At 47.8% G+C, this 13,251-nt stretch overlaps 1 protein-coding gene across 5 annotated transcripts in view; it reads left to right on the top strand.

Annotated features, from left to right (window-relative positions):
• Positions 1-13,251, top strand: part of CCDC62 (coiled-coil domain containing 62) — a 139,341-nt gene that overhangs the window by 107,032 nt on the left and 19,058 nt on the right. For 2 of the 5 annotated variants that reach the window (XM_085633600.1, XM_085633598.1), the window contains exon 12: positions 7,671-7,750. The exons of 2 other annotated variants lie outside the window; for them this stretch is intronic. In XM_085633600.1, the coding sequence (XP_085489726.1) occupies positions 7,671-7,748 (78 nt within the window). In that variant the 3' untranslated portion in view covers positions 7,749-7,750. Of the gene's footprint in view, positions 1-7,670; positions 7,755-13,251 lie in introns of all 5 variants that reach the window. One more of the 5 variants, XM_085633599.1, reaches the window with a different exon arrangement.

Raw genomic sequence — 13,251 nt, 5'->3', positions numbered from 1 at the left:
CTGTACATCAAGAAAATCAGAGGTGAAATCCCCACACACATGATGAGGAGTGGCAGTCGGTGTGATGTGCAGGCTGTGGACGAATATTTCTTGCACTAAGCTCCCACTTATGAGCCAGTCATGGCTGGAAAATCCGTCAGGTCAAATTGCATGAGGCTGTGACTGCAATAGCAGCCACGCCCCAACACCCAGTCCTTGTCGCCCCTTTTCTCTTGCATGACTCGACTTCCCATTCCCTCTCCGACTTTTTCTACTCTCCCCCCCTCCTTTGCTACATTTCAGCCCTCTCGTCCCCTCCCCCCACACATTTACATCTCAAGATGGAACTGCGAATAACAAGCGGAATTCCACCCGATAAAACTGGGTCTGCGCAGTACTTCACTCCCTGAGGAAACTCCAGATGGGCAGGATAGTTCGTACTGGCCAGGATTCCCTCATGGAGTTCCTCTGCACTCCTAAACAGGACCTAAAGGGGCAGATGATTGAATGATGCCTATCCTATATGAATGAGTGTCACTGGCGAACTCTCCGGCTCCTCATTCCTTCTTTGCAGTGCACTGTAGCCTTTGGGAATCCCAGTGACGGAGCATGGTCGCGCTGCGCAATACACGTACCAAACATGTTGTGTTGTTGGCATTCCCATAGCCCTTTCAGCCATCCTTGTGATACAGCAGGGCTTTCCATACGTACCCCTTATGTTCAGGATTCGTGAAGCCATCATTTGATTGTGTTTGTGTGAATCTTGCCCTTATCTAGGTCCTCACTCTCTACTATTAAGCTCGTCATCTGTATAGCGCCAGGAGGCTCCTTTGGGAGCGACAGTTCGCGCTTTATTAATGCCACATTTAATTTCATTTGCTGATCGCTGCCGTCTGGTTGTGTGTGAGTTGCGGAACATTTTGTCCAGTTTAGTTTAAAACTGATTTGTCTGAGTCAAGCTGAAAGTAAAATGATTTGGATTGAGGAAGTTGTTTGTGGTGTGTTTTGTGTGGGTGTGCTTGCCGAAGGACTCTTCTACTCTTCTATTGTGAGGGTCGTTGTCCATTGCTCAGTTAAAGGTCAGCGGGTCCCATATATGCATCGCAGTCCAGGTCAATGTCTTGTGAGATTTTATACATGTGAGGTTTTGTTATATTGATGCCAGATTTATATGTATGTTTCTAGGGTGTATGTAGGTGTGGAGTGCTACAGTGACATTAATTCATCCACCCTTTGACAGAGTATACCTCTGGAGACATGTGTGCATGATGGCGAACTGGTTTCGTCTAGCTTCAGTAGGTAGGTAAGACTGGAAGTGTGGTGCACAGTCTTGGTGTTTTGATAAGTGTGGAGATCTGAATCCTAGTTGTGTGATCCAAACAGTGTTGGATGCTTGTAGTAAAGACTGTCTATAATGAACTGATCTATCATTTACCTATTTCAGCTGAGCCTTGGTCTCAAACCTGGCCATAACCTTCCTTCCCTCACAACCCGCACTGATCTGCAGCAAAATGCTCATTTCTGATTTTCATGTGTGTGCCTGTGACTAACTAGCTCGTTTCCCGAAAGTATGACATTTCCTCAGCCCTGTAATATCACCTGGGGAAGGTACCTTTCATTACTTGTGAGTATTGGAAGTTTTTAAACTGTAGATCCAATTTACAGTCTGCATAGCGCGGTTTTCTGTTCGCCACCTTCCTCCTCTTAACTCTTTTCTATTTCAGTAACTTGCTAGCCTGGCTGGAGTGTGCATTAGTTAAACAAACACTGTTGTGCAAATAACAGTGACCCATGAGCAGGCCCTAGGATTTGTTGCACGCACGCATGCATGTTTAGGTGTGCTTTCAGGGCCACTACATGTTTCAACATCACATTTAGTGCTCAAAGCCCACACTCCTATCACCAAGAGGATTGGTTCTGATCCTTGTACTTCCACATTGTTAGGCGCTGTGTTTTCCAAATTTGGATTCATGTTAGTGTAACATGGCACAGGAATGATTATGTGACTTTAATTCTGTCCATAGAAAATGTCAAAAGAAAAGAAAAAAAAATTATTCGTAAACAAAGATGACCAATTTGCTACAAATGAAACTATCACATTAGAGAAATTAATTTCGAACAAAAGATTGTAAAAATAATTTGCTGCACAAAATAGCTCCCTCATATTTTAAAAGTGAAATTCTGAAGCTAAAATCCCTAAATTAAATTTCTGGCAAATTATGTTTTCTTAATATTTCTCTATCTCTATCTCTATCTGCTAATTAAAAATAAGTTTGTATATTCGATCAGCCCCAGCCGCACACATAAGTAGAATCCAACATCCTCTATGTTTTTGTATCACTTAGCTGACTGAAGATAGATGTAACCTTAGAAGTGGAATGAGTCAAAATTTCAGGCGGCAGGCAAGCGGTATAAGTAAGGACAAATAAGAACTAAGGGAACCCTCCTAAAATAGGAAGTAGAGTAAGGCAGGAACTGAAACATGGTCAGTGCAAGGTCTAAATACCTAAGCAGTCGAGGCAGGAAAGCAGGACAGGTCAACAGGATCAGTTTTAGTACTGGTACTGATGAAGTTGCAGAGACACTGCCGTTCTGTGGGTGCACCTTTTTATAGGCCATTCCCTGATTACTAATTGGTGTCCGTTGTTAATGTTACATTAATTTTTTTAATTCAAAAAAGGTTATTAAGATATTTTAAAATAGAAAAGATTTTGTTTAAAAAAAAAAAAACTTTTAACGTTAAATTAAATGTATTTATATTTTAACTAGTTTACATAATTTCATTTAACAATGTTTCCTATGGGGTTTTATTTTAAGTCTCTACCTCCATTATTTTCTGTCTGAGGGTGTTGAAGTACCAGTGATTAGCCATATGTGTTGCTGGAATTTTTCCAATTCTGAGTTGGAGTACATCTACAACTATTTGGGTATTTATTGGCTGTAGTAACTTCAAAAGTGCAGTTTGTGAATAGCAAGGGGATTTCTCTTCTTTTGGTGGGTGCATTCCTTTAAGTAGTAAGGATGCCCTCTTTTCCAGCCACTCCCCATGGTCCCTATGATATTTACTACTAAGGGGCTGGTTCCGATGCGGTCGGAAAAAGCTCCGGCCATCGTTTGGAGCCGTCCCGACCACATCAAAATGCCCCGTTCGGATTTCTTTCCGACAGATCCGTTTTGATGGGGTCGGTCGGAAAGGAATCTGAACCGGATTTCCGAATGGCCTCTGACGGGCTCGGAGAGCCTGGCTGCTGTTATATTCAGATTTCTAAAGATTCTTAGTGGTAACTATCAGAATGTCTATGCCTGCCTAGCAACGGTATGACGGGGGGGGGGATTCTGGTAGGTGGAGGGACACGGGGGCAGTTGTATGAAGAGCGGCATGCAGAACATCAAGGGCTTCCTGTATACTGAATGAAATCTATTTGAAGCTTCCTGGTAAGACTCGTCTTTGCAAAATTGGCGACGAGCTTGGGATCATCTCTTAAGCGACGGGGGATCATCTAAAAACGTGAAAAATCGTTACTGCATCCAACTTGCTGAGATCGACGCTTCATTGTACAGCCCTTGAATACACAACCACCATACTCGGTGAGTAACTGCGAGGTGTCAAACATATGACACCCGAGTTACATTTTAATGATTTTCAGCATATGTTCTCTTTGAAGCTTACCGTTAGTCAACGCCCCCGCGCTCCGCACTAATATGCGCGTGTAAGTCCGCTGCGAGCTTCGCTCGTGAGCCTTCTTCTCCTCAAGCTTCTGCTTTCTTTATGACGCATCACCTTCCGCATACAAGCTTGTTTACGTTTCACGCACAACGTGCGTGCATCCATTTTAACTTGGGAAAGCAATTAAATCGTCCGACATCGTTTTCTACTTTAAAATACATACGCTAATGTGTTTGACATTCCTATTAGGGTTGAGTCAGTCACCGATCTAATATTCCACATTTTCTGTTTTTGGCTATTTTTATTAAAAGAAAAGAATAAAATAATCAGTCAAGCATTGTGAACAACTTGAACAATAGTGATACAAGCACAACCCCTAGTGGAATTTTTAAGCAATTCACCATTTAAAGCTTACTATTATTATTACCACCACTACCTCCATTCAACATGACGTCCCAAACTACTATCACTGCTCCTTCATCATTCCTACAAAATACAGGACAACCAGACATTCCATGGGAGGAATGGAAAGAAGCATTTGAGACTTATTTAGAAGCCATAGGTGGTGGTGATTATGTTTCCAAAAGGAAGTTAGCCATTTTAAAACCTTCTTTAGGTCAAGAAGGCAGAAATGTATTGAAAAAGTTGCCTGAAATGGATTAAATGAATGCAATAGTAGAGCAAACAGATGAAAGTGGTGATGCTAACGACGTTGATGTCTATGACATAGCTCTAGAAGAAAAGTTTGGAAAAAAAATTAGCATAGTTGTGGAAAGACACAAATGTTTCTCTCGTGCCCAGAAGCAGAATGAATCCATAGAACAATATGTATCCAACTTACGGAAACTTGCAGTCAATTGCAACTTAAAGGATCTAAGAGATGAGCTTATCAGGGATCAAATGATCAACAGACTATACAATCTCAAGAAAAACTGCTTTGCATGAAAAATCCATCATTAGAGAAAACTATCGCAACAGCCAAGAGATTTGCAAAAGCTGCCATGTGGAAATCCTCCATCAATCCCTCGGACGGGTCTTTCTGGCTGAGGGATTTCGATGGAAGACACAGAAAGGATGTGGGAATCCTACTTTGTGGCCCCCCCTTTGGGTGCAAGGGCTCCAAATGGCGGCCTAGGGGGCACCATAGGTGCCCCCCTGTTGATCCCTGCACCCGGTGGCAGGCACTTTGAGATGCCTGCCACGGGGTGCAGGGAGAACTGCACCTCTGCTCTTTGCAATGAGAGCATGCATTCCATTCGGAATGCATGCTCCCATTGTAAAGAATAGGATTGCATCCTACTTGCTGGGCTGGAAGCAACGACAGGAGGTCATTCGGTTCCAGTTCCCAAACGAAGTCGTACGACCTCCAGTCCCGTCCGACATCGTATGCTGGCCGTATGTAGTAAACTTAGCTGTTTGAGGATCTCCCCATACAAAAGATAGGTGAGGTGGCAGAGGAGACTTGAACTTGATTTATGAATCGCATTTTCTTGTAAGAGAGTAGTATAACTGTAATACTACTTTACATACTACAAAATGAAGTTTGTGAACTAGGTCCAAAGAGTTCAAGATGACTACACCTGCTCAGGATCATAAACTGGATCATAAACTTTAAACAAAATATCTCCGAATGGGCAAGATAGTGAAATTACCAGCTGGTCATAAGAAGGACCTGCAGAGCTACTGAAAGCTGCCAGCTTACTGGAAATCATAAACTAACCCCACTCTCACACCTTTTCATTCAACACACTGGTAAACGCTGCGTTCTAGAACACGATGACAGCACCTCAAGGCCATCATGCATGACATAGAAACACTTCTCACATAGGATCTAAACAAATACAACACGCTTCTAAACACAAACCCACATGGTGTAGGGTGCAACCTATGTAGGCAAGCATTTCAGCGCCCCACATAGGGGTTGTTAGCACTATATAAATGTTCCAATACAATACATTTAACACAGAGCCTGCTTCCGAGCAGCGCTCCCACTCACTGCATATTGCCATCCTCTCCTGCTTCTTAAGGCGCATAGGTTCAGGCAGTTCGGAGTTTCACACCTCTTCTCAAAACCAATTTGAGAAGGTTAATGTGGGGCATCAATCATGACACTCATTTGCTCCTGGTCAGTCCACCATCTCACCTGCTCATTCTTAGTTCAGCTGGTGATGGTCTTGGCAATATCCCTGTGCATCTCACCAGCTACATTAACCACTGTAGCCCCCAAAGCTTCCTGAAAACAACACCCACAGCATGAAAAGTAAACGTAATCACACTGAGCATATAGCATCCGGCACTCATCTAACTGCCGACTGAGAAAGAGTACTTGACGCAATCAAATGTGGCCAAAGGGGGCATGGCTAAGCAACGAAGCGGGATGGCCGCCTAATCTATCGGCTCCGTCGATACTGTCTCCCCCTAATCTATTCGACCCAATAATCCGATCCCTAGGAAGAGGAAAATTAATCGGAAGGCGAGCGGAGCTGTTACCAAAACCTCCTGAGTTCAGAGATAGCTTGCGGCCAGAGTTACAGGTCCCGTTCGTCTGGGGCCTGTGATGGCGCCTGAGCCAGGGACTAAAGTACCAGCTGGTGCTGCGGAAGAGGTGAGAAGGTGTGGCCCAAATCAACTGCAGGCCCCGGGTCCTGGCAAAAACGCGAGGCGTTGATATCGCCAGAGCCAGCGACACACTGCGTAGGCTGACTGATTGGAATCGGAGTACGCCACGAGTGATGCCTGGCCAGCGCCAGGCCGAATGCGGTGAGAGAAAGGCCTGTGAAGAACTGAGACGGTATCCGGGCCTGTGGGGGACACCCAGGGAGGCGGTGAAGAGGGTCTGAAAACACCAAAGCCCCCCCCCCCCCCCCTATTTACTCCCTGGGTTTTCCTGCGTGCCATAGCGGTGGAGGAAAGGAGATTGACCTCCCCCCACAGTGGAGGCACTCTGCGACGAAGCCTGCGACCACCGAGGGGCTCTGTGGAACAAATTGGGGAAACAGACAGATTTGAGTAGCCCGGAGGCAGACATTGTGGGGGGGTGCGAGCGAGAGGGCTAACTGCATCACAGTAAACACGCATGACAACATACAGTGAAGGGCTGTGAACAGGGCTATCCACCGTTTGAGAGAGCCACCGACTTCCCCCCTTACAGTCTGTCTGGAGCGTGACAACCAGAGATATGGGTACGGTCCCACGCCGAGCAACCCACCGCTGGGGTCAAACAGTGAAACTACCTGAGCTGCAGTGCCCTAGACATCCGAAGAAGCAAACATGGACAAGAGCAAAGTAATGGGGGCAAAGGGCTCCAAAACTATGCAAACAAACAAACTAGATCGCTACACCCTCACAAAAGATGCGATGCAGGAGCTCCACGCCAGAGGCAAATCCGCAGAAAACCCGGGAGGGGAGAGCCAGGAGCTGACATTGAAAGATGTAATGGAAGCTATAACGAGGGTAAAGACCTCCTTGGAACATAACATAGACTCCATCTCAATTGAGGTGAACCTCATTTGTTCAGACCTCACCAAAATCAATGGGAAAGTCAAACAACTAGAAATCGCCACGACAAGCCAAGCGGGGGATGTCACACAACTACAGGGGGATGTTCAGGACTTAAAAACCTTCCGCAAATTTCCTGAGCTCAAACTGGATGATTATGAAGGGTGCCTACGGCAAAACAACCTACGTACCCCCCAACACCACAAAAGCTTCTGATTGGCCTAGCTTCTAGAGGTGATATACACTAATTTAATATGCAAATATCATCTACCTAGGACTGCAATTTTTATTTAAAAGGTGGAAAGTGTCCAGGCAAAGCCTGCCTGTCTAATATTGAGAAGCACTGTTTAACCATACATGTTGTAAAATACTGAATCTTGACTGCACAGAGTAGATCTTGGACATTAGTAGAGGACCAGAAAATTCATCCGGTTGCTCCAGCTCCCGCAATCTTGTAACATGTTAAACATAGACCTCTGTTCTTAGTTTCTTTCTTCAGCTTCATAGTTCTGTGTTCCTTCTCCAGGTTGTAGACGTCCCCCTGAAAACCCATCCACAAGATGCTGAACATTCCGATGACCAGCCTCAAGCGTACTCTACATGATGGTGGGTAGGTGAAGTCGTCCTTTTTTTTTTTTTTTTTTTTTTTTTTTTTTTTGCATAAAAAAGATATTGTTGTTTTATTTTAGAACCAACAATCGGTATCAAAATATACTTTCTCAGAATGAGATGCTTTAGTTAAATACTTTGCAATAGGCAATTGACTTTTGCAGGTAATAGTTACAGTTTATTGCAATAGGCAACACAATTTGAATCACAATAATACATTGAGCTCAATGGGAATTTTAAGTTATATGCAATTAATTACTTTCAGGATTACTTTTCTAAATCCAGGACTGGATCCTAGATTCAGTCCTGGGACAGTTCTTGGAAACAAGTGAGTAAATTCGTTTTAGTTACTGTTGTGATTTTTAAGCAATATTTTGCTATTTTAAAAGTTGACACTTAGAAACTTTTGCTGATCAAATTACCAATGTTATCCTATGGAAGGAAATTCACTTAGCAGGTAAGTGGGGTTATGGTTACTTTTTCTAGGTCAGTGTTGGATCCTAGATCCAGCACTACTGTACCACCTGTAAGCAGTTGAGAAACTGTGTTTAAGTTATACAGGCGATTTTTAAGGAATATTTAAATGTTTCCAAAATCCACACTTAGAAGAAATTTCACAGAAAAACAGTCAATGGTTTCCTATGGAAGAAAATTCAAGTTACGGGTAAAGTACGTTCTCGTTACTTTTGTAATCCAGTGCTGGGCTCCTAGGCTCAGTACTGGGACATCTATCTAAAACAGGTAAACAATTACGTTTTCACAGTTGGTACGATTTTTTTTTTTTTTTTGAATTTTTTTTTTATTGTGCAGAGAAAATGTTACAAGCACGGGCCTACAACCGCCAGGGCCGGCCGCTAGTAGTTAAAGTGGTCAAGCAGATCAAAAAACAATGACTGGCCCACAGGGGCTCCGCTATATTACAGTAGATCAGACTGCACATAAGGGAAGTCAGGATACACACTTTTAATATAAATAACAACAAAAATAAAGAAAAACAAAAAGCAAGGCGAAACGACTTGAAATGGGCGTCGAACCACAGCCGGGGGAGTCCACACCCGACCACCCGAGGGCGGTCAATAAAAGGAGGCCTGAGAGGGAGGGGGGGGCCACGGGAGAACCAAATCTGTACTCCGAAGTACGAGATAAGCAAGGAACCCTCAAGGATCAGGGGGACGAGGCAACCCCAGACGTATCCCCCAGGGGGGAGCACAGATAGACCCGCGATACGCGTTCCACTGCCCCCAAACTCTACCCCATGCCCCCGGTTTACCACGAGCCACATACACAGTTTTCTCCCTGAACATGCACCAGTCCATGTTCTCCTTCCATACGGACACGGTGGGAGGCCGTTGGGAACCCCAAAGCTGCGCTATATCTCTCTTTGCGATCATGTTCCCCAAGGCCGCCCACCGAGCCTGAGCCGCATTATAGTCATTGGGCTCCCATACATTCAGAACACAGCGACGCACCTCCGGCAGCAGAGCGACCCCGGTGACTCGTCTCATAACATCATGCACCTGGCGCCAATATTCCGCCACCTCCCGGCATTCCCATAGAATGTGGAGAAAGGTGGCACTGAGCCCGCAGCCACGCTTACTGAGTCCGTCGTCAGAGAACCCCATCGAGACCAAGCGGGGGCCCGTCACATAAACACGATGGAGAATCTTAAGCTGGACCAGACGGAGACGGGCCGGGATGGCCACCTCCTTAGGGGATGACAGTGCAGTCTGCCAGTCCTCGTCGTCCAACTCCACCCCATCTCCCGTCCATGCCTCCCGAAGACGCACCAAGAGGTCAGCCCGATTATTTATCAGTTTTTTGTAAATCAAGGAGATAGTACTGTCGGGGACGTGACCATCGAGTATGCGGTCCTCGAGAGGCGAAGAAGAAGGGACCGTGGTCCCCTCCCCAAAGACCGAGAGCAGGGCGTGCCGAACCTGCGCATAACGGAAGAACTCTCTTTCACTAAGCTCGTGCTCGCTCTGGAGCGCCGCGAAGGATTTAACTGCACCTTTAACCCATAGGTCCCCCACTCTGCTGATGCCGATCGTGTCCCAGCGCTCGAAGCCTTTCGTTGTCCAGAGGCTTCCCAAGCTTTCTGAGGCGAATAAAGGAGTGGCACACGTTAAACGCTCACTCCAGCCCATCGCTACGTTCGCCGCCTGCCACACACGTACCGCAATCCTAGTAGGGCCCGTAAGGGTCCTACCAGCGGATCGAGAGTAAAGCGCTCTGTTATAGTTACCGCCGGGAAGCAGGAATTTATCCATCTCATATGCCGGGTTCAAACCAGGAGCGTACGTAGCATGGTTAATGGCAGACAGCTGGGAGGCCCAATAATACCGTCTAATATCAGGAAGCGCGATGCCCCCGTCATACCAGGGGAGAGTCAGCTTTGCCAAAGCGATACGCGCTCGCCCGTCCCAAACCAGTCTCCTCTGCAAACTCTCCACTTCCCTAAAGTAGGCCGCCGGAATGACATCGAAGGAGTTCTGGAGCGCATAAAGAAATCTGGGAAGGGATATCATTTTAAACAGCGCCGCGCGACCAAGTGGAGACAAGGGCAGCTTACACCACCGAGCCGTATCCGCCCTCAAACGCCGGAGTGGAGACAGGAGATTCTGCTCATAGCGGACCGCCGGATCCAACGAAACGTACACCCCCAGGTATTTAAAGCCGGACTGAGATATTTGGAGCGGAAGCCGAGGCGGCAAGAGAGGAAGGCCACCAGAGATAGGATACACACAAGATTTGGACCAATTAATTATCAGACCCGAATTTTTCCCGAAGGAAGTAAGGACATCAAAGAGAACATTGAGCGACTTCCGCGGCGAGGTGAGATACAAGAGAATATCATCCGCATACAATGAGACCCGATCCTCGAAGCCCGGGGCCCACCGGAGCCCCCTAATCGAGGGCTCCCAACGGAGCCAGGCAGCGAGCGGTTCCAAGGCGAGAGCAAAGAGCAGCGGGGACAACGGGCACCCCTGCCTAGTTCCCCTCCCGAGAGCGAAAGGCCGAGAAACCCGCCCATTGACAACGACCTGAGCCATTGGTCCAGCATAAAGAAGCTTCACCCAGCTAAGGAATCCCTCCCCAAAGCCAAACTTCGCCAAGACGGCCCAAAGGAATGGCCACTCAATGGTATCAAAGGCCATCGTGGCGTCTAAGGAAACCAATATGGCCGGTTCAGAGAAGTACTCCGCCCTAGCGAGGACGCCGTGCAGACGCCGTAAGTTGAGAGCGGTATTACGATGAGGGATGAAGCCGCATTGATCCGGATGTATCAAGTCACATATAACGCTCAGCAAGCGATTAGCGAGGACCTTAGCAAGGATTTTGGGTTCGGCATTTAGTAGGGAAATAGGCCTATATGAGGCACAGCGGTCACGTGGCTTACCATCCTTGGGAATCACCACTATAGTAGCCAGACGCTGGTCGTCGGGAAGGGAACCCCTCTCGAGCGACTCCTGAAACATATGACGGAGGAAAGGCGCGATTTTATCCGGGCGTAATTTATACAGTTCAATCGGCAGGCCGTTGGGGCCCATAGCCTTGCCCGAGCGAAGGGAGCGAATCGCAGTAGCAATCTCGTCGACAGACAAAGGGGCATCCATCAGCTCGCGGTCCTCGACGGATAAGCCGGGCAGGGCAATATCCCGCAGCAGAAGACGAGAGTCGTCCTCATCTCTATCAGACACCGGGGAGTACACAGCCCGGAGGTGGTCAGCAAAGCACTGCACAATCTCACCAGGTTCAGTCACACACACTCCATCCGAAGCCCAAAGCTCCGGGACCACACGATTCACTCTCTCCTTGTCCAACCAGGCAATCAGCTTACCCGCCTTGTCTCCAGCATCATACAACCTACCCTGCTGCTCCCTATACATGGTCTTGGCAGCGTCAGTAACAAGAGACTTATATTCAAACTGCTTCAGGCTGAGGGCATGCAGCCCATCCGGAGTGACACCCGCCTCCAAGGCTGCCTCCAGCCCCGATATTTCAGTCTCCAGCGTCACCACCGCCTCCCTCTTAACCCTCTTAGCCTCCACAATCTGGGACAGGGCATGCCCGCGGAGCACTGCTTTAAAAGCTTCCCACAGGGACACTGAGGACAACACCGACCCCTCATTCTCAAGAAAATATTGATCAATCGACTTAATCAGGCTATCACGGATCTTGGGGTCTCGCAGGTACCAAGGGTTAATAGGAGCGATCCGCCCAGCGGACCGCGTCCCAGTGTCAAAATGCAACCACAGTGGGGAATGATCAGAGATACCCCGGGCCAGGTGTTTAACCTCTCGAATCCGGGCAGTCTGGGCCGCGGGCATAAGAAAATAATCCAATCTGGAGAGACTCCCATGGGCCCCAGAGTGAAATGTGTACTGACACTGTGTCGGATGCATTAACCTCCAACAATCCACCAGACCGAAGGTCTCCAGGAGTCCGCCGAGCCACGCCTGGGCAGCAGGGAGGGCCCTGGGCGGGTGGCGATCCAGGTCACCCGAGACAACCGAATTAAAGTCTCCACCCATAAGCAAAAGACTGTCAGGAAGCCCAAGCAGCATACGACCCAAGTCTGAGAAGGTGGAGTTCTGGAGGCCCGGGGGAACATAGACCGAGATCAAGGAAAGGGACTGCCCCTCCCACCTCCCAGTCAGAGCCACATAGCGCCCTCTATCGTCTAGGACTACCCTGGTGATCTCTAACGGAAGTGAAGATCGCAGGAGAATGCCTACCCCTCTAGAACCAGTGGTGAAACCAGAATGGGCCACGAGTCGGTATCCCCCCCTGTTCATGGCATGACAAACATTACCAACCAGATGCGTCTCCTGTAAGAACACCACATCAGGAGTCAGACGACGCAAATATTGCAGCACAACACCCCCTTTGATACGGTCCCCCAATCCGTTGACGTTCCAAGACATCAATCTCAACCCGTCCCCCCCCCATCCCCTCCAGTAGATCAAAGGTCCCCTAGCAAATAGCGCAACACCCGAAACTGAACCAGAGCCAATACCTCGCCTTGAAAACAAAAAACACAAATCCAAACAACCCCACCCACCCACCAACCCCCCCCCGAATCCAACACCCCCCACCCTGCACCCCTGCGGTCCAAAAAACCACCCCAACTTGCAGTGTGCCTGTCGCCCTACAAACCCCATTCTACGAAAAGACCCCGGAGGAGGAAAGGGACCCGTCCCCGCCCGCCCCCCACACAGATCATAATGAAACAAAATGCACAAAAGAAGTAGAACCCAGCCGAACAATACAAAATGGCAAAGTCAAGGACCAAAAGTCACTCCGAAGGAGACCCGCCACCCTCGGTACCGGCAGAGGGCCCAGTCCGGTCACCCCGGTCCGGCAGCGAATCCAGCCAGTCACTCACAGTCGCAGGAGAGTCAAAAAAGGTAGTCCGATCTTCATATTCCACTCGGAGCCTAGCAGGAAAAAGCATAGAGTACTTGAGACCGAGGTCCCGGAGACGACGCTTCACC

This window comes from Triturus cristatus, chromosome 11, assembly GCF_964204655.1.
Source record: "Triturus cristatus chromosome 11, aTriCri1.1, whole genome shotgun sequence".
Taxonomy (NCBI): Eukaryota; Metazoa; Chordata; class Amphibia; order Caudata; family Salamandridae; genus Triturus; species Triturus cristatus.
The sequence above is the reverse complement of the archived record's forward strand: the minus strand, read 5'-3'. Positions and strand labels throughout refer to the sequence as shown.